This window comes from Stegodyphus dumicola, chromosome 6, assembly GCF_044657685.1.
Source record: "Stegodyphus dumicola isolate Sdum_Otavi_A_Nest chromosome 6, ASM4465768v1".
NCBI lineage: Eukaryota > Metazoa > Arthropoda > Arachnida > Araneae > Eresidae > Stegodyphus > Stegodyphus dumicola.
The window spans coordinates 230,860,564-230,882,524 of record NC_140773.1 but is presented as its reverse complement, the minus strand read 5'-3'; the positions used below and the strand labels follow the sequence as shown (position 1 = coordinate 230,882,524).

Below are 21,961 nucleotides of genomic sequence, written 5' to 3'. Positions count from 1 at the left end.
ATTTTTACACTGAACCTGAGTGCAGCTTCCGAACATTTGAAATCTTAACATTCTGGTAAGCTTACATAATAGGGAACTAATTTTTAAATTTAGTATTTTATACTGAAATCACTCGGATCAGTGAATAATTATACATTTTTCGATTAGTTTCGACAAAAGTGGTTGGACCCTGTCCACGAGCAACATTCATTATTTTAACATTTGGCATCATCTTCGATGTAAACATTTCGAAACGTGCGTTTTGCGTTGGTTCTGGTCGCGAAAGGAGTAATATGCCAACTTGGCATTGAATGCCTTTAAAATTATGTAAAATTTGGTGACTACAGAACAAAATCGGTATTTGAAGATGGATGATTTACGGCAGAGATTGAAATTTGACGACATTGCTGTTCGATCTAGAGTTAGTAAAATTGTACTTCTTTAAAATTTCTGACATATAGAATGGTTAATCATCTCGTGTATCTTATGTATTTTGTTTTATGTATATTATATGTTATAACATTGAAAAACTTTTTTTTTAATCTGAGTAATTAAAGCCGTTACTTAATAAATTTAAGCATGTCTAGAATTAATATTCGAATGTCGCGTACATTTCTCAATCCGGTTCCGATAACAAAAAAGTACCATTTTAAAAATTTTGGATCAGATGCAGAATCGCCCACATTCTCTTTCATTTACATAGACATAATTTCTTGTTCATTTACAAAGTGCGAAGTTCTGTAGTTGCCGTGTCGAGAATTCGCACTAAATTGTCAGTCGAAACGTTTTCCTTCTCACTTTCTTCACTATCGATATAATAAAATTTTCTTCATTTATAACTATATTACAGATTTCTCCATCTGATAATTGATTGATGATTGGGACTTTGTTGTCACAATGAAAAACTTATGTTATATAATGTTTATGTATTACCACTTCTTGGAATTTCTGTACAAATTTCATTAATTAGAATATTTTCCTTTTGTGATATCTGGAAACTTTTCAAATTTGTGGCGATCATCATAAAGCTTAGCTAACGCTTTTGGCAATGTATTATTAGATTAGCAACTAAAGCGTTTTGTTCCACTAAATTTTGTCTTACTTCTTTCGCACACTGATGAAGTTCAACCTGAATACCTAGTTTATACTCATTGTTGAATTATAGTGAAACTGAATTAAGTAAAAGTATAGTTTAGGGTACCACTTGGCAAAACGTGGTGATTTTTGGTGGTACATGGATACCGTTTTTGTGCAATTATTTGACTCGTTATTTTGGCTTGCGAAGCGGCGGTTTTTGCCCCAAAAATCTCCGCTACACAAAACTTACAGGTTGATCTTTGGATTATGGTAACTTGGCGATTTTTTGGCGAAAATTTGGCGACCAACTCTGCTACAGCAACCCTCTATTTTTTTTTTCCCCCGCCATTTTGTCTTCACGAAGTAAAGACATGTTTCTTTTCTTTTTATTTACTGAACACTTTTTCCAACAATCTACTAGCCGAATTACACTTATGCTAGAAATTTTATGTAACAAAACTGCTAATCATGACAAATATTAACTGCAAAATTGGGAAAAAGTGCACAATCGCAAACTCCTTGCATGTTTTTCAGAATAGCACATACACATAAACCATTTACATGTTGACTTATTTTTACTTAAAAAAACATCTCAGAATTGCACAAAAATGGCATTGCACACACTCTTAACTTTATCCATCTATACTGCTATTTTCTCATAAATTACAAAAATTTGCACGAAAATGCAAAAAAATTCTGTGAATCTTTAAACTCGGTAAAAAGCACATATATGAAATTACCTGATCGCAAAAAAGTATTTACCCTTTCCAAAGATGAATATTTCCACGTATAAAATAAATAAAATATCCAAAAACTTTTACCTCTAAATTATCTATTATATTATAAACGTCACCAACAAATTCATACCGCAAACATTACAAATGGTTACAAATACTTAGTGTCAAATATTTAAATTACTTCCATGCACGTTTACTTCAACTGAAACGTATACCGAATTCCTACAAACATAAAATTCACAAAATAACTATCATTTAATTAAAATATCACTAAACCATGTACACGTCGACTTATTTTTACTTAAAAAAACATCCCAGAATTGCACAAAAATGGCATTGCGCACACTCTTCACTATATCCATGTACACTGCTTTTTTCTCATAAATTAGAAAAATTTCACGAAAACGCATGAAAATTTTGTGAATCTTTAAATTCGGTAAAAAGCACATATATGAAATTACCTGATCGCGAAAAAGTATATACCCTTTCCAAAGATGAATATTTCCACGTATAAAATGAATAAAATATCCAAAACCTTTTACCTCTAAATTATCTATTATATTATAAACATCACCAACGAATTCATACCGCAAACATTACAAATGGTTACAAATACTTAGTGTCAAATATTTAAATTACTTCCATGCACGTTTACTTCAACTGAAACGTATACCGAATTCCTACAAACATAAAATTCACAAAATAACTATCATTTAATTAAAATATCACTAAACCATGTACACGTCGACTTATTTTTACTTAAAAAAACATTCCAGAATTGCACAAAAATGGCATTGCGCACACTATTTACTTTATCCATGTACACTGCTTTTTTCTCATAAATTAGAAAAATTTCACGAAAACGCATGAAAATTTTGTGAATCTTTAAATTCGGTAAAAAGCACATATATGAAATTACCTGATCGCGAAAAAGTATATACCCTTTCCAAAGATGAATATTTCCACGTATAAAATGAATAAAATATCCAAAAACTTTTACCTCTAAATTATCTATTATATTATAAACGTCACCAACGAATTCATACCGCAAACATTACAAATGGTTACAAATACTTAGTGTCAAATATTTAAATTACTTCCATGCACGTTTACTTCAACTGAAACATATACCGAATTCCTACAAACATAAAATTCACAAAATAACTATCATTTAATTAAAATATCACTAAACCATGTACACGTCGACTTATTTTTACTTAAAAAAACATCCCAGAATTGCACAAAAATGGCATTGCGCACACTCTTCACTATATCCATGTACACTGCTTTTTTCTCATAAATTAGAAAAATTTCACGAAAACGCATGAAAATTTTGTGAATCTTTAAATTCGGTAAAAAGCACATATATGAAATTACCTGATCGCGAAAAAGTATATACCCTTTCCAAAGATGAATATTTCCACGTATAAAATGAATAAAATATCCAAAAACTTTTACCTCTAAATTATCTATTATATTATAAACGTCACCAACGAATTCATACCGCAAACATTACAAATGGTTACAAATACTTAGTGTCAAATATTTAAATTACTTCCATGCACGTTTACTTCAACTGAAACGTATACTGAATTCCTACAAACATAAAATTCACAAAATAACTATCATTTAATTAAAATATCACTAAACCATGTACACGTCGACTTATTTTTACTTAAAAAAACATCCCAGAATTGCACAAAAATGGCATTGCGCACACTCTTCACTATATCCATGTACACTGCTTTTTTCTCATAAATTAGAAAAATTTCACGAAAATGCATGAAAATACTCAACGTATTCTACTCAAACATATTCCAAAATACTACAAACATATAATTCACAAAATCACGATCATTAAATTAAAAAACACTACTTAAAATATAAATAAGCACATACATTAAATTAATAAAAATTAGATTACAATCCTAATTACTTTAAACTAAATCATTGCTAATAACAATTTTCCAATAATATCATATTAATTTATTTACTCCTTACATTTAGAACAATGCATAAAAATAATATCCTCAAATGATTAAAAATGCTAACTTACCTAATCTTCAGAATCTTCATTATGTGGCACGCAGACTTCCACTATTTCACACAACACACAATGAAGCTTAATACAAAATAATATAGTACTACTGTTTTCCAAATTCCCCCCCCTTTTCCGATTAAAGAACTGTAATTCGTTCATTAATTTCACATGACATATCTCGTGATCTCTCATTTCCCTCACACAAAATAATGCGTAATCGGAACTGAGTACTTCTCACATTATTACCAAAGTCCTAGGTAGTAACCTTTATTGCCTCCAAAATGTCGCCAAACTACCAGTTACCCTATTCCAAAGATCAGCTAACTTAAATAACAAGACAAACAATTGCACAAACTTGGTATCCATGTACACATCGACTTATTTTCACTTTAAAAAAAAAATCCCTGAATTGCACAAAAATGGCATTGCGCACTCCTTTGACTTTATCCATGTACGAGGGCCATCCAGGAAGTAGATTACGTTTCCGTCTGTGTCCGCTAGGGGCGGGGCTAGCGCGGCCATCTTGGGGTCAGAGCGTTGCGCAGCTCAGTCTGCATCTAGCCGTGCTAGTGAGAGGTTCGTGCTGTGCTCCGTTCAGATACTGTGACGGTTTGAAATGTCTGCGTTAATTGAAAATCCCGCGAGCTGCGAGGTGCGCTCAGTAATAAGGTTTCTGACTGCAAAAAACTGTAAACCGATAGAAATCTATCGGCAGCTTCGTGAAGTGTATGGGGACAACATTATCACTGAAGGTGGAGTGCGTCAGTGGGTCATAAGATTTCAAAATGGCCGAACCAATGTTCACGACGAAGATCGAAGTGGGAGACCCAGCATAGTGACCGCCGAACTTCTCGAAAAAGTCGATGCTAAAGTCCGTGAAAATCGAAATTTCACAATAACGGAACTTTCTTTGAGTTTTCCACAAATTTCACGAAGTTTGTTGCACGAAATCATCAGCGAAAAGCTTGGTTACCACAAGTTTTGTGCAAGATGGATTCCAAAAATCTTGACAGAGGACCACAAAAATCAGCGAATGGCTGCAGCGTTGAACTTTTTGGACGCTTACCATAAGGATGGTGACTCTTTACTCGATCGCATCGTTACTGGTGACGAAACATGGGTGAAACATGTGAACTGTGAAACGAAATTGCAATCAATGCAGTGGGGGCACACAAGTTCTCCCCAAAAACCCAAGAAATGCATGCAAACAATGTCGGCAAGGAAGATGATGGCGACTGTTTTTTGGGACAGAAAAGGTGTAATTTTGGTGGACTTCCTGGAAAGAGGCACTACAATAAACTCTCAAAGGTATTGCCAAACTCTCCAAAAACTCAGAAGAGCAATTCAAAACAAGCGCAGAGGAATGTTGGAGCTCTAAGATCTTGTTGATTCACGACAACGCCCGGCCCCACACGGCAAATGTCACTCGTAAAGTTCTTGAATCTTTTAAGTGGGAGTTGTTTCCTCATCCGCCGTACAGTCCCGACCTGGCACCGAGCGACTTCCACCTATTCCCAGCAATGAAGAAGTGGCTGGCTATGCAGCGTTTTGATGACGACGCACAGCTGCAAGAAGAGGTAACGAAGTGGTTGAAGGCGCAGGCGGCCGAATTTTTCGACGAAGGAATTTCCAAGCTCGTACATCGCTACGATAAATGCCTTAATTTGTATGGTGACTATGTAGAAAAGTAGTATTTGAGTGTGGCTTTCATCTGTATATAATAAAATTTGTTTCCTATACTTTGTTTATTTTTTTATTCCAAAACGTAATCTACTTTCTGGATAGCCCTCGTATACATCGACCTATTTTCACTTAAAAAGAATTCCCGAATTGCACAAAAATGGTATCGCGCATTCTTTTAACTTTATCCATGTACACATCGACCTATTTTCACTTTGAAAAAAATCCCAGAATTGCACACTCCCTTTACTTTGTATGTACACAACGATATATTTTCACTTAAAAAGTCAAAGGAGCGCAAAATTCTACAATATAGGCAAACAAAAAATACAGTCAAAAGTCGTTAATCCGGACTCGTCGGGACTTCGACGATTCCGGATTATAGATCATCAGTTTAAATCTGGTAAGATGGCATGCAGAAATTACAAAATTAAAAATATGAAACCGCAATTTATGAAATAAAGAACAATTATGATCTAAAGGGTATCAAAATTTACAAAAAGAAAAAGCTTAATATTTATTTGTTTACTTTATTAAACATTTCTTTCAATGTAAGTTGTTTAAGTTGCTTCATTTCATGTGATAATACTTTCTCTTTAATTCTATTAAACAGACATAATTTTTTATTTGGTTACAAAGTTCCGCTGTTCAAGTCCTATAATTACTGTGTCGAGAATACCAACTAATTTGTCAATCGAAATTTTTTCGTTTTCAATAACCTCTGTGTCACTTCACTATCGGAAGCGAATTATAATGATGAGGAACTTGATTTAAATCATATCACAAATGGAGTACATCGAGATGAAATACTACATTTAGTAAGGAATTATAAGCCAAATAAAATAAAAACATCTGCCCTGAAGATAAGGATAGTGCTGACAGATCAACTTCCAATTCATTGCGTGCCGCGGCGTTCCCCTCCCCCCCCCTGCACAGCAGCGTGAGATTGATAAACAGATTTTGGATTTCGAAACATACTTTTGCTTTGTAACAAAACGCTTTGTTCTGCTTTACATATTAGTAGATATATATCGGAAATTCTATTTGACATAATCGAAAGTTCAAGCTTACTTTTATAAAATTGCTCTAACAGTCTGCAAAAAATAATAAGCCGGATCCAATTTGATGATTAAGAAACAACGCAATCTGCAACACTAACTGAATTAGATAATTTTAGCTTAGCTTATACCCTCTGTTATATATTAAATGCGCATGCGCAAACGTATTATGCGCGTGCACACAAGCATATTCGCAGCCGTAAAGGTCTTACGCACACGCGTAAACGCCTAAACCTTTAGTACCTAGGGGGGACGCACACGCGTAAACGCCTAAACCTTTAGTACCTAGGGGGGATACTGGGGGGAATCATTCCCTTTGCCCCCACTAGAGGGCAGCACTTCCCAGGACTATGTTTCTTTCGCAGTCGCAAATGTGCATTCCAGGATTATAGAACTTTCTGTTTCAAACATTGCAATGTAAACCAGCATGTAGCCTAGCAACTGTAACTTCAAGACTTAATATAGTGTTTTTCTACCAAATCTTTTTGGTAATATATTTGTTATTGTATATCTTAATTGTTATTAAACTGTCAATTTTTAATTAACATTATGGCTGGTGTTAATTAATGGAGAACTTTTACACATGTGCTAATTCAGCCCATCAAAATCTAATTATAAGTATAATTGCATTAAAAACTCAGTGTATGCTAAATTAATATAGAAAATAATGAAAACTTTCTGACAAATAAAAACATATCCAACTTAAACAAAAGAAATCTGATGTTTTTAAATCATGTTATTTTTTTCTTTCATAAACACCTTGGGCCCGAGTTTAAAATGCTGAGGTTAAAACTGGTTAAAGTAGCTGTGCAGTATCTTTTTGTCACTGCAAATGTATGTGCAAAACTTCAAGAAAATAATTTTTTTAGGAAAAGACAAAATTTAACTTTCTGACATTTTAACCGCACTTTACAATATATACTTCATATTTCTTCTGAATGTTCATATTACTAAATAAAATTAGCTACTTTTTCTATACATTCTAAATGCATTTAGTATTTTTAGAATAACAGAAATCCTTAGTTAGATTCAAAAATTCTAAAATGAAAAGGAAACATGTTGAAGAAAGAAACTGAGTACATAAAGAAAATTACTCTTCAAAGATATGTGCAGTTGTTATTATGTAACTTACCTGTTGTTTATGATTCAGTCGAGGGTTTGGGGCTATTTAACTTTTACCAGATCAAGTAAACCCTCATAGGTACCTTGTGAAGAGGTTGACAAGTTAGAAGATAAGCACGCAGAAACTAGCGAGAGCATTGGTTTGCATATTGAGACAAATTTCTAATTTTTAGAAAAGATGCTTAAAGAGAAGGAAATTGATATAAACTAGCCAAAATGTTTGTTAAACATAAATGTTTTGTAGCTTTTAATGTGTATCCTAATATCATTTAAGAATCAATGTCATAAATTATATATATTTTAAACTGTGAAAATTTATTAGCTTTTGATTTTAATAGGCTTTTTTTAACAAATATTGTTAAAAATAAAATTTAATAGTGGCCATGTAAATCCATTATGACTAAGGTTATCTAATTATTTATAACTAACTGCCTACCCTTAAAAATTATGTCTACATATTAAAGCGAGTTATTGCCTTTCATTAACACTCACTGTGGTCAAAATAAAACACAAAAATGTAAAAATTCAAGTAAAACTTATTCTTTACATCTATTGAAACTTAAAAATAATACAAAACAACCTATCATCTCTGGTACTTTAATCGCTTATTGGAACATTAAAGTATATTAACTGGGCTACAAGCCCTTAAAACTCTACACAAAGCTATGACACTAACTGCATCAAACAGAGCCCGACTAACTTTCAACACTTCCCAACTGTGTCTACATCAGGCCTTTCAGGTTTGTTCTAATGAGCAGGTCTCTCTCTAGACACGCAACAGCGGTGACAGCTTTCAGTCTTTTGTTATGAGTCATGCTGATTATGATCTCACTTCTCATTTTAACCTATGCCTTTTGACATAAAATCTACCTGCTATTTACTAAACTTCTAGATTGACTAAGTATGTGACAAAATGAGACATAAAAAAAAATCAACATAAAGCTAACTATTAGTAAAACGTAAATGTCACTTATCTTCTTTCAAATATGTCCAACTATTATAAGTGTAAAATAGTTAATGCTACTTGATAAATTTCATACTGTTTATTTTATTCTCAAACTTATTAATAATTATGTTAATTCATGTTTTGTAATAATGCATACTACTCAGGGATCTATTTTATTTTTAGAATGGTATTACAAAAATGAAAATCAGACATAGAATAATATTTTTAATTGAATTTATTCAGTTCCCATTTGCTCAAAAGTCCTTAATTTTTTCATTAATGGCCCTTAAAAGTACTTAATTTCCATGTGTAGAAATGTGTACGAACCCTGTATGTGGTATAGCTGGAAGCATACTCGACGTGTATTTTAAGAGGTCCAGGGTTGAGTCCTGGCAAGGCATTGCATATTTTTCATGTCTTTTTTTTTTTTTTTTTTTTTTTTTTTTTTTTTTTTTTTTTAACCTGCTGACTCTACCTGTTTAATATCTATTATTATTTCAAATTATTATTGTATTTCATACCATTCAGTACTTCAATTAAAACAGAAAATAAATTGAAACTGTTTTGACTATTAAATATTATGATGCATATATGCAGCATAATTAGTATTCATCAGTGACAAGTGAAAATGCCTTAGAAATTAGAAATACAATTAGAAAACAGATGGTACAATTAAAAATTAGTGATACAATTAGAAAATTGTACCACTTCCATTAGGTTTTGTTTTTGCATTTAAGATTAAAAAGAAAGATATTTTTCCTGCAGAATTATATGATTGTTAATAATTTAAACCAAAGGTTGAAGTCTCATTTGGCAGTACCATCTAAAATTAATGTGATGTTGAATTTTTATATGTTATTATTTTATTAGAAAGCTCTTTTTTTTAACCTTAACTGTTTATATTTGTGAGCATTTATGGTTATGTTTTTTTTAGCGTGAAATTCCATTTTCCCTTATATTTAAATGAAACTTTTGCATGTGTGAAATGGTTATGAATGATGTGTTAGAAAAGTGAAATAATAGATGTATAATGCTTTATTAACTTCAATTTTTCAGTGTGTGCAGAAATTAATAACTGCTGTTAAGAAAAAGAGAAGAGGGGAAATGATAACATCATCGACTCCTCCGGTATGTTTTTTATACAATTTTTTACATATATATCATAAATGTTAATAAATAGATTGTTTTATTTCATATGGAAATTTTTTTTTAAGTTAATTCCTGTATTTACATTTCCTAAAATGTTTCCTAATTATAAGCTGATTTTGTGATATCATTAATTTGTTATAATGTTGAACATAGTGTCTTTTAAAGGTACTACAACATTTAATTAGATACTTATAACATTCTAATAATTACTAGTATATTGTTAAAGTGGTCATTGTGTTTAGTTTCCAAATTTTGCAAACTGAATCATCCAGTGTGGAACATGCAAACTTCAAATGTTGCCAAAGACTATTGTTATTGCTGCAATTTGTGATTCTCCATTAAAACAGGGAAGGTCTAATTATCAAAATTTCATTAGTAATCTAAAAGAGAATATTTCACATATTTTGTTTTACTGTTTTATTTAAAACTACTGTTGTCAATTTTTATTGCAGAAAAATATGCATAAATATTTGCATATTTTTCCTATTTAGTAATTTTTCATGTTTAATTAAATTTAAAATTTCTTTTATTTCTTCAATTTTTTTAAGGAAAAGATTGAAAGTTGTAAAAAAGTTTTCTTAAACTAAAAAACTTTTTTATTTTTCTCAGTCTTAAATAGAAAATGTAAACGATGTTAGCACTACTGTTACACTATTTTATGGTGACATTATAGTTCATTGTATTAAATATGTAAGCATTGGAAGAAAAACCTCAGTATAGGAATATTTGGTACTTTTTCATTTTGCCTGCGCAGGTGATAAGGTTACCAAAAATAGTACAGCCAATGCCAAACAGAATATCCTCGCTGGTAACCTTTTATACCTCATTTTCAAAACAAGTCGCAGCCATTTCTTATCAGATTGATTGTTTCTTTCAATAATAGTGTACAATTACATAGAATTTTTACCCAGATAGTTCAATTTTATGCCCTAATGCCATTCGCGGTACTTAAGTCAATTAGGATGCAATCACACCGCTCATCCAAAAGCAAAAATATAGGAAAGGCAAAGTCAAGGGTTAAATTCATCAATTCTAATGAGAATGCACTGCGGTTTTACATAATTTTTTAGTAAGCTATTTGTACAAATTGATATAATTCTTGCACTTAAACTTGTATTCCATCTTAAGATTTAACTTGAAATTAATGTAGGTAATTACTGAGAGAATTGGACTTTCGTAACGTAGCTTACGTGAGATGAGATCACTTGGGGTCACGTGATATGAACCAGTGAATCAGGATGTTGTACCATGAAAGCATAGTAAATTCTTAAATTAATGTCTTTTTACAAATTTATTGTTTTTATTTATTGTCTTTTTACAAAATTTTAAATGATATTAAAATATTTATGCCTTCAAAATAAAAAATTCTTAGAACTAACATTTGTTAAAATTTTTTATGTGTATACTGTGTATTGTCACCAATAAAGTCTGCTTGACAAGATTTGCGCCAGCAAAAGAGAAAAGTTTTGAATATTTTTAACATTTCAGCCATGTTCGTTATAATAGTTTAAAGCAATTTATTATGAAGATTTCTTTTCAAATTTTCACATTATATGACATATTTAATACGCTCTTAGCTTCAATAAGATGCAATATTTGTGGTATGATGAAATAATCATCCTTTGGAATTTCATCATCCTTTGGAAATATATAAGGGAAGGTGCTCACAGCAGATGTTATTGTTTCATTTTTGAGTCATTGTTAAATGTTGTAAATAAGAGGTGTCTCTTGATACTGGAAATATCAAACACCATTTTGATGATTGAGTTTCTGATAAAAGATGGCATAATCATGATCATATGGTTACAGTCTGTGATGATACATTTCCTATGCTTCTATCAGAAGGTGAATTTCCATATTTAGACAGCATAATTTTGAGATGTACCAGATCAGCGAACAACATGTATGTGACCAGTAAAGAAAAATCTGCTGAAGTCAAGAAAAGTTTAATAGGAAATAGGTTAGTGATATAATAGTCTTGTGGTAGTTTCTCACATTGCTATGGAAATGGGCATTTGGATCAGTGGGAAAATTTCCTTTAAGGAAAGCTGAAGAATGTTGATGAATTGCCACATTTGGATACCTAAGGTGTAGACGCCTGAAGTGACAAAACATTAAGCATCTTTAAAACTGCTGTCTAAAAGCCATTTTGGTACTTTCTGATTATCTACATCTTCACCGAAAAGTTGAAAAATATTATTTATGAGGTAAAGTATTATATTGACAAAGTAAGTTATGTGGCAACCCACAATGCTACCAAAAAGTAATTATGTGGCAACCCAAGTATGTGCACAGTACAGCACATTTGTTTTCTTTGGTGTGTAGTGCCAAAATAAACATATGCCAATTTTGCACTATTCTCTGTTTTTTTTTTTTTTTTTTTTTTAAAAAAAACAAAAACAGATCACTGTATGTATGGGTGAACAGCAGCACAAAAATGAATTTCTTGAAAAAAAAATGCTTTATTACCAATGTTTTTTGCTTTTTTTAATTTTATTGATTGATTGCTCTTGAAAGAAATTGTTATTGCATCACCATTTTGAAAATGGCTGTTGCCTTTCATGCGTCAGCTTAGTGAAAAAGTGGCCACAAATGTGTTCATAACTTTTGGTAGGGGTGCAAATAATCAGAAAGGACCAAATTTTTTTATTCATGGCTGATATCAGATGAAACATTGCTTCTTCAGTGTACTGTTAGAATGAAATGAAACTGAAAGTATAGTGTGGAACACACTGTAGTACTTGCCCAACCAGTTAAAAAGTCAAACATTTGGTTTCTAACAGATCTGATCTGGTATCTAAGATCCACACAAGAACTATCAGAAACGTCCGAGTTCTCATAGCTGCTCCGCATTTCAGACTCCGTTTTAAAAGTCCAGCAGAAATTTCAAAAATACATTTCAATCCTTATAAACACACCCGTGAACAAAAGACTTGTTAACAACTCCAAAATCGTACCTTTTAACACTAAGTTTACTTTCCACACAATCTAAAATACCCGACTGAAATCTTGCCACCACGTCTATCATTGCAACATAGACCATTTCAAAACACGCACGACATGATCCAACGAGCAATTAAATTACTCCGGCAAAAGATTTTCAGCATTAACGGGGTTGCCATACAACACGCAGTCACACCAAAACCCAGCGCAGAACACATATCGCCACATTTGGTGATATTAGGGTATATATAAGAATAGAGCCCATTTAAAAATCCCCTTTGGGCATAATGTAAATTCTGAAAGCTTTCAGTTTTTTTTTTTTTTTTTACCTTTTAATTTTTAAACAATTAAGTTATGGGTTCATGATCTTTATATATATCTCATCATTTTACTCAAGATACAGGAATTGAACTTAATCTGGGAGGCATGTGGTGATGAATCCACAGAAACATCAAATCTTGCAATTCAAGGAATAGTTGCTTTGGTTACTAATCGGCATCTTGATGTCAAATATGCCATGAACAAGTTTCTAAGTATTATTACTCCTACATGGTAAGTATATATTTTTGGCCTTAAATTTGCTCTTTTTTTTTTCTTATGTAGAGTAATTAGGATTTTTTTGAAGTACAAGTCATGAAAAATAAGCAATTCCCTTGCCGGGCTCTAACCTTTTAAATACATGCCAAGTGTGCTGACTGTTACACCACGAAGGCATGTTAAAAAGGTGGGAGAAATATCTTAAGGTTTTCTTTTCTATAATATAAGTATGTAATAGGAATGTTCTAAGTATTTGTATGCTAACTGCTATCAGGAAGCTTAGTGGTTACCAAGTTAGTATTAGTACCAAACTAAATACCAGGTATTTTATATTTGTATTTTGATAGCAGTACCTTTCTCAGTGATGTTCATTTCTTGAAGATGAATTTCCAATCTATGATGCTTATTCCTGCTATACCCAATTCTTTTTCTTTTCTCTTTATTTTATTTTATTTTTTTTTTTCAAAATTTGGCTAATGTTAATTTACTCTTAAAGTAAATGTATCGCACATTTATTATAAATTTCATCCATCTTCCATCAAAGCAATTTCTTCCTGTTAGTCCTGTCCTCTTTCTGCTTGTGTTTTGCATTATAGATTTTCTACAGTCATCAGTGATATTTAATTTCATAGTGTGAGAATTAGAGCATTTTCAACATTTCAATTTTCTATGATTCCAGCAAAAGTATATTGGTTAATCTTTGGATTATGGTAACTTGGCGATTTTTTGGCGAAAATTTGGCAACCAACTCTGCTACAGCAACCTGCTAGTTTTTGTTTGGACACCATTTTGTTTTCACGAAGTAAAGACATTTTGTTTTTTTTTTTTACTCAACATTTTTTTCCAACAATCTGCTAGCCGAATTACGCTTATGCTAGAACTTTTATGGAATAAAAGTGCTTAATCATGACGAAGATTAGGTGCAAAATTGGGAGAAAGTGCTGAATCGCAAACTGTTTGCTGCATTTTTAAGAATTGCACATACACGGTATCCATGTACACGTCGACCTATTTTCACTTAAAAGAACATCCCAGAATTGCACAAAAAGGGCATTGCGCACACTCTTGACTTTATCCATATACTAGGTAGTAACCTTTATCGCCTTACCAAAATGTCGCCAAACTACCTGTTACCATATTCCAAAGATTAGCCAGTATATCTTTTCCATTCTGTCATTTGGCAAATTCCTTCTGATGATAGGCCCATGAGTGGCCGCATGATAAAATCACTCAACACTGGTAGTTCAGTCTAGAATTCGAAAGCCATATGGGCATTTTCGTGGTTTCCTCTTGTGTAATGTATATATGAGCCAGTTTCCCTTAGAAAGTCCTGCACAAAGGCATCCTTACCTGGTGTGCTTTGCCATAATGAACTGAGCCAAATTTCAGATGATAATTAATGCAGAACATAAAGCTGATAGAATGAAGCTGAGCATATAGTTTGCTAATGAAATATGAGGGGCAAGACTGCAGCAGAGTAGTTTAATATTTGCTGGCAAATTGATTATCTGACGCACATGTTAATGGTTATCACATAAGTACCATTTTGATTTTTAACTTTAATGACGTTTTCTCTAAAGTAATAATTTAAAATAAAATTTACCAGTTTTTTTTTATTATATTTTCAGCAATGCATATGTACTTGTAAAAGCAATTTCTGCAATTATGATGTTTGAATACAACCAGACCAGTGAAACTAACAGAGTGTTCCATTATTCCCTTCAGTAAGTTTCAGATATGTGTTTGTATTTATTAAAGTAGTTTTTCATCAATGTTTTTCTGATACCATATTTACTTGCATACTGTTTACCCTTTTCCTACTGATTTTACCACTTGAAAACTAGGAGGGGATATAACTCCCAATGTAAACTGTTTCCATAGATACAGCTTAAATTAAGGTAAAATAACATGCTGAACAAATATTAATTTAGAAGTCAAACAACAAAAATCAGCATTATATTTGCAAATTTTCTCAGTCAGTGTGATAATTTGAAATATAAGGCTGATTTTTGTTGTTTCACTTCTAAATTAATACAGCTTAAATGGCAAGCGCAGCACTTTAAAAAGTATACATAAAGATACTAATATATCCATTTCATATTATGCATTTCAAATGATTATCAAATTTCAATCATATTTTTTTTTTTTTTTTTTTGCTTGCACAGAATAGTACTTTCTTATTTGTGAATACATTTTACATTGTTACCACAAATCAGAAGTCGTAAACAAATCATAAACTGAAAAAAACTAAGGAGAAGTATGCATTGGAAAGAACGTGTTTTATTTTAATTAAAATATTATTCATTATTTAAGTGATATGCAGAATTTTACAGTAGCTTTAGTTACTAAATGTTTATTGAATTTTTCCCCTAATTTTGTAATTTAAAGTCTAATTTAACATATTCTTTTTTTTTTCAAGTGATATTAATATCTAATGATGTTTTCTCAAATGATTCATATACAGTTTATACTACAATGCTTGTGCATACAAAAATTATAGTATATTAATCAAATGTATGCGTAATTTCTAAAGATGCATGGTTTTATATGTTTTTTTTTTTTTTTTTTTTTTTTTTTTTCTTTCTTTCTTTTATAGCTGCCCAAAGCATCCTTTAATTACTGTTTTGCAAACTAATGATGATTATTTGCCCCTTATTCTTGAAAGTATTTCAGAAGCTATTGATGAAGATAATTTTAGGTAATTAAATTTGCAAACTGAATTAGTATTTATGTGTAATGCCCTTTTCATAAGCATGCTTTTAATTCAGTGTGTTTTCCATGTTTTTTAAATTTTATTTCTTCTGTGGATCATCTTTTATAAATATTTTGAGGATAGATAATAGTTTCATTTAACATTTTATGCTAGTACAAAATACACATTCTGTTTTTTATTCTTTAGAATTTCATAGCATCAACCATTGTTATTACATAAATATATATATAGTTGATATTAGATGAATATGCATAGTAAAAGTAATTAACTGTAATGCAGAGTTAAAAGTAACTTTGCAGAGTCAAATGCATAGTTAAATGCATGTAACGTATGCAGAAATTACTACAGTCAAAAGTCGTTAATTCGGACACCCATAATCCGGAATGATCTATAAACCGGACCTCAAAGCTACAAACTTTCTGTGCATGCGTCGCGTTGAGGCATGCGCGTAAAACCTTTACAGAGTTGCCAACTCTCCCGATTTAGGCGGGAGACTCCCGATTTTCGACCGATCTCCCACCAACCCGATTTACAATATATTTCTCCCGACTTTTTCTTATTTTTAAAATTTCTCACGATTTTTATGGAACTTGGCTTAATACTTTGTTATATGAACAAAAGTGATTTTGGACGTCTGAAAGCAATTGAATTTTCTCTAGATTATATCTAAAACAAAACCTTGAGAATTAGATAACTTCTGCTTTGTGAGTGAGAGCATTATACGTATCCCAGAAACGTCGTTCTCCAGTTCTCCAATGGGCATCGAACTCCACTGCGTGTCAGCTGGCATATATTAGCCAATGAGGACAAGGCAAGCTGTTATTTGGATGTTCTTTAGTTATTTCGTTCAATTTGTGCTGAGTTGTGCGAGTGCCTTCGGGAAATAGTTTTAGAAATTATCATCTTTTGTTGTGTCTGCGAGAATGAAATACTCGTGCACGTTTCAAAAATCGTACAGTTGACTTTCCTTCCATTATTTCCTCATGGAAATGTAATAAATTTTCGATGTGCACCGCCTGTCGTTGCGATTTTTCGAATTCGCAATGTGGAAGGGCAGATGTTCTCAAATATGTGCAAACACAAAAACACAAGGATAACATGAGTTGTTTTTTTAAAAAAACGAAAACAAAGGACCAAAAAGTTATTAATGCAGAATGTCTGTTCTCTGCCTTTTTACTGGAGCACAACCTGCCACTGAATGCGTCGGATCACGCTGCAGCTTTATTTAGAAAAATGTTTCCCAATAGTGAAATGGCTAAGAAATACTCAAGTGCAAGGACCAAAACAGGTGCAATTGTTAAAGAAATGGGTTTGAAAAAAAAATCTTCAGTTATTGATTGCACAAAACAGCTCCGTTCTGCCTCTCTACGGATGGAAGCAATAATACCGATTCAAAACTGTATCCAATTGTTGTTTCTTTTTTTAATCCAGATTCTTCAGAAATTGAGTGCAGTTTACTTTCTGTCCCCATTTTAGAAGGACATTTGACAGGCTTTAATATACCACAGTTAATTATTAAACTTTAAAAGAAAATGCAGGCCCTCTGGATAATTGCTTAGCACTTGGTGCCGATAATGCACCAGTATTGGTAGGCTTGAAGACTGGTGTTGCAGGCATCTTAAGAAAGGAAAATTCAGATTTGCAGATTATGAGGTGCACCTGTCACCTCTTAAATTTAGCAGCTGAAAAAGGGGCAGCTTCTTTACCAATAAATGTGGATGAACACATTGTTTATATTTATTATTATCTTGAAAGGAGTTCTAAAAGGAAGGAAAAATTGAAACAGTTCCAACAGCTGCATAACAGCAGTTTACAATTAGAAAACTTGAATGAAGTTATAAAATCAGCTAGGATTGACACCCAGTGGAGTTTAATTGGAAAACTGAAAGGTGCTGATGGAATTTTAAAATATAGTCAACTGTCTAGAATTGTGTTGGCCATCTTGATAGTTCCCCATAGTAGTGCAGAGTGTTAGAGGATTTTCAGTGTTGTTGCGTAAACGAGGACTAAATTTAGATCTAATATTAGTGATGACACATTAGAAAAACTTTTCTTAGCGAAAGCAAGCCTACGTGGCAATTGCAGTGAACAAAATTAGGAAGTTTCTTTCAGAAAGAAACTTCCTAATTTTGTAACTAACATTCCCTCCTTTTTTTTTCCCCCTTAAACAATGCAAGTAATAAAAATGTTTTTTTATGCGTAAGGTATTTTTGTGTTGCTTGCATTTAAGAATTAGTTACTATTTAAAGTTAATTCATTATTAAAAACCATATTTTTATCATTTAAAAAGTCTTTTTAACATTGTGAAAAATCTCCTGATTTCTTAAAAAAATCTCCTGATTTTTGAGTGTCATAGGTTGGCAAGTATGCCTTTACAGCTGCGAATATGCGTGTGCACATGAGCATAATACATTTACGCTTGTGCGTTTAATGTATAACGCAGTGCTTCGCAACCGGTGTGCCATGGGTAGGATATAGGTGTGCCGCAATCAAATACATGTATTTGACATTTTGCAATTTTTTATCATGTATTTAATACACAATCACAATTTTTTCCATTAATAATGTCTATTTTAAATGTTTTTATATATTTCACTGTTGTGTGGTTGTGTGTGTGATTGTAAGTGAGTCAGCATTTGAATTTTTTCGGCACTTCCTTGATAACTCGGAACTCTTTGGTGTGCCATGAAATTCCAGAAAGATTTTTTGTGCGTCGCAGGTGAGAAAAGGTTGCGGAGCACTGGTATAATGGACGGTATAAGCTAAGCTAAAATTATCTAATTCAATTACTGTTGCAGATTGCGTTTTTCCTTAATCTTCGAATTGGATCCGGCTTTTTATTTTTTGCAGACTGTTAGAGCAATTTTATAAAAGTAAGCTTGAACTTTCGATTATGTCAAATAGAATTTCCGATATATATTTACTAATATGTAAAGGATCTACAAAGCAAAAGTATGTTTTGAAGTCCATTAAACAAAAAGTGGAATTGCTGCAAAAAATGGATAAAGGCATAATCCTTTGTTTATCTAACCATTCCGAAATCTTCTTATCAATTTCACGCTGCTCTGCGGCAGGAGGGGGCAGACGCCGTGGCACGCAATGAATTGAAAGTTCATCTGTCAGCACTATCCTTATCTTCAGGGCAGATGTTTTTATTTTATTTGGCTTATAATTCCTTACTAAATGTATTATTTCATCTCGATGTACTCCGTCTTTGATATGATTTAAATCAAATTCCTCGTCATTATAATTTGCTTATGATAGTGAAGAAAGTGACACAGAGGTTATTGAAAACGAAAAAATTTCGATTGACAAATTAGTCGGTATTCTTGACACAGCAATTATAGGACTTCAACAGCAGAACTTTGTAACTGAAGAAGAAATTATGTCTGTTTATAGAATTAAAGAGAAAGTATATCACATAAAACGAAGCAACTTATACAACTTACATTGAAAGAAATGTTTATTAAGTAGTAAGCAAATAAATATTAAGCTTTTTTTTTTTTTTTTGTAAATTTTGATACCCTTTAGATCATAATTGTTCTTTATTTCATAAATTATGGTTTCATATTTTTAATTTTATAATTTCTGCATGCCGTCTTACCAGATTTAAACTGATGATCTATAATCCAGAAGTCCTGACGCATCCGGATTAACGACTTTTGACTGTATTATATAATTAATTAAATTAAATTCATCATATTTTTTAATCTCATTTTTTGGGGGAGTAATGTGGCTAAGTATAGCATTAATTCTTTCAAATGAAGGCCCACCAGTGGCTGAGCGGTAAAGTCGCTGGACAATGGTCGTTCAGTCCGAAGTTTGAATCCTGCAAATGGGCTGGCTGCATGGGCTTTTTTGCTGTTTTCCCTTCATGCAATGTGCATACAAGCCAGTTTCTCTTAGAAAGTCCTCCACGAAGGCATATCTCCCCTTAGACAGATAGAATTGGAGACTTTGCCGTAATCACATAATACCTAAACCAAGTCAAAATAAAGACCTTTTTTCATGTTGAAAAATTTGTCACCTTTTGAAAAAATATTTTCACATAAATCTTCTAAAATGAGGCTTAAGAAGAAGATATTTTCTATTAAAAAACATACGTTTATCTGTAGTAAAATTGGTCTAAATATAAAAAATACAGTTAGTTATTTCAGTGATTAAAAAACAAAACAGAATGACCCTTATAAACTTTTTATTGACAAAACTTACTTTGAAAACAAAAACTTTTATGTAAGAGATTAAAAACAACATCTTAAATTTAATGGCTATTAGGCAATATTAACCTTTCCATAAAAAAATTTTTACCACGTTGTTCTCTAATGATAAAGATCCCAATGAAGTTCATAACAAAAATCATTTTCATGTTTGCATATCAACCAAAAGAATTTGCATAGAATTTTCATATGGCTTAAGTTTGTTGTTTCCTTCATGTCTTAACTTCAGTAATGGATTTTGATCAATAGTGTCAAGTTATTCTTAATCTGATCCTTTTATATAGTTTTTTAAAGGATACCAGACAAATAATAACATTAACATTGCAGCTATGTGTCAGTAGTTAATGTAGTATTTATAATTGTAAATCTTATTTACTTCATGCAGTTTTCAAATTTAATCTTTCAGTTTATGTTAACATATAGTAATCTATAATTACAATATACTATGTGTGAAAGAAGTTAATCAATGTTCCACATTGAATAAAGCTTGATTATTTAATATTAGAACTGCTATAACTGTAAGAACTTGGAATTATTTTGTTAAAACTTTTATTGCCCAAATGTTCTTGTTCTGATGACTGGGCACTTGATTAGCATCCTTCAGGAGTGGCCAAATATGTTGGTCATTGAGTTATCAAACTACCAAGAATGGTTCTAAGATCTACCACAAGAAGTGATGTATCTTGTATCCACAAATAGGGAGATCAACAACAGCAAACATCATACCTTTCTTAGGATTCAAGCCCAAACCTAACATTATATAACAGCTGGTCACACTAACCATGATACCAATCTGGGTAGCTGCCAAAATAACTTCTAAATATTTCTGCAAGTACAAAAATTGTTAGCTATATCATCAAATAAAATTTGATTAGTTATGTATTGAAGTTATTAATTAGTTTTTAAATTTTAAACTATTTCTATGCCTGTGCAAATAATTTTAGAACAATTAAGATCATTTAATTGCAGAAGATGTGCTTTGTTTAAATGACACATTATTAAATCCAGTTCATTCAAAAAGATGGGAATAACTTTTCCTTAGTGAATTTTTGATTTGAACGAGATTTTAAAAATATGAGGGATAATCTATTGTAGGCCTAAACGTTTATTTGAATATGTATGATGTTATAAATTATCAAATTAAATATGGATGAAGATGAGTAATTCATGTATTAATAAAAATGAATGTTACAGAAAGGAAAAACTGTGAATATGTCGGAATGTTTTAAAATCCAGAACTGTTATATATAAAAGTGAAGAATTCTGTCTTAAAATAGGCTCTGGAAGAAAAAATTATTTTTAATATAATTTATTGAGAAGATAGATATATTATTGTGTTAGCTAATTCATGTTTGCATTAAAATTTGTTATTCTTTCATTGTTTAAAAATTTTGTTTTATTTTTATATTAAAACATAGATTTTATTTATTTAGAGGCTTTCAAGTAATGGAACCTGTTATTTGCTATATTTTATCCAACCCTACTCAACGAAAGAGAATTGATTATTCTAAAGTTTTATTATTAGAAACACTTATTGATATAGTATCATCTCAGCCTAGAACAACATTTTACATGCTGCGATTTATTCCATTTTTACAGGTAAAATGTAATTTTCGGTGACTTCTTATTTAACAGAAAATATTACAAATTTTATGCTTAATTTAATATTTTGTGATGTAAACATATTATCCATTAGTCTCTCATAATCCTAATTGTGGTTTATGGTTTTGTTATTGAATTGTGTCTGTAAGAGTTCTTGATT

The 21,961-nt window shown here is 31.6% G+C and overlaps 1 protein-coding gene across 3 annotated transcripts in view; it reads left to right on the top strand.

Annotated features, from left to right (window-relative positions):
• The first annotated feature begins 217 nt into the window (after positions 1-217).
• Positions 218-21,961, top strand: part of LOC118187095 (focadhesin) — a 112,528-nt gene continuing 90,784 nt past the window's right edge. For all 3 annotated transcript variants that reach the window (XR_004757887.2, XM_035357289.2, XM_035357288.2), the window contains exons 1-6: positions 218-400; positions 9,697-9,768; positions 13,130-13,284; positions 14,898-14,993; positions 15,866-15,967; positions 21,633-21,798. Coding sequence is in view for 2 of the 3 variants with exons in the window: in XM_035357289.2 (XP_035213180.2) it covers positions 347-400; positions 9,697-9,768; positions 13,130-13,284; positions 14,898-14,993; positions 15,866-15,967; positions 21,633-21,798 (645 nt within the window). In the remaining variant the exon portion in view is untranslated. The remainder of the gene's footprint in view (positions 401-9,696; positions 9,769-13,129; positions 13,285-14,897; positions 14,994-15,865; positions 15,968-21,632; positions 21,799-21,961) is intronic.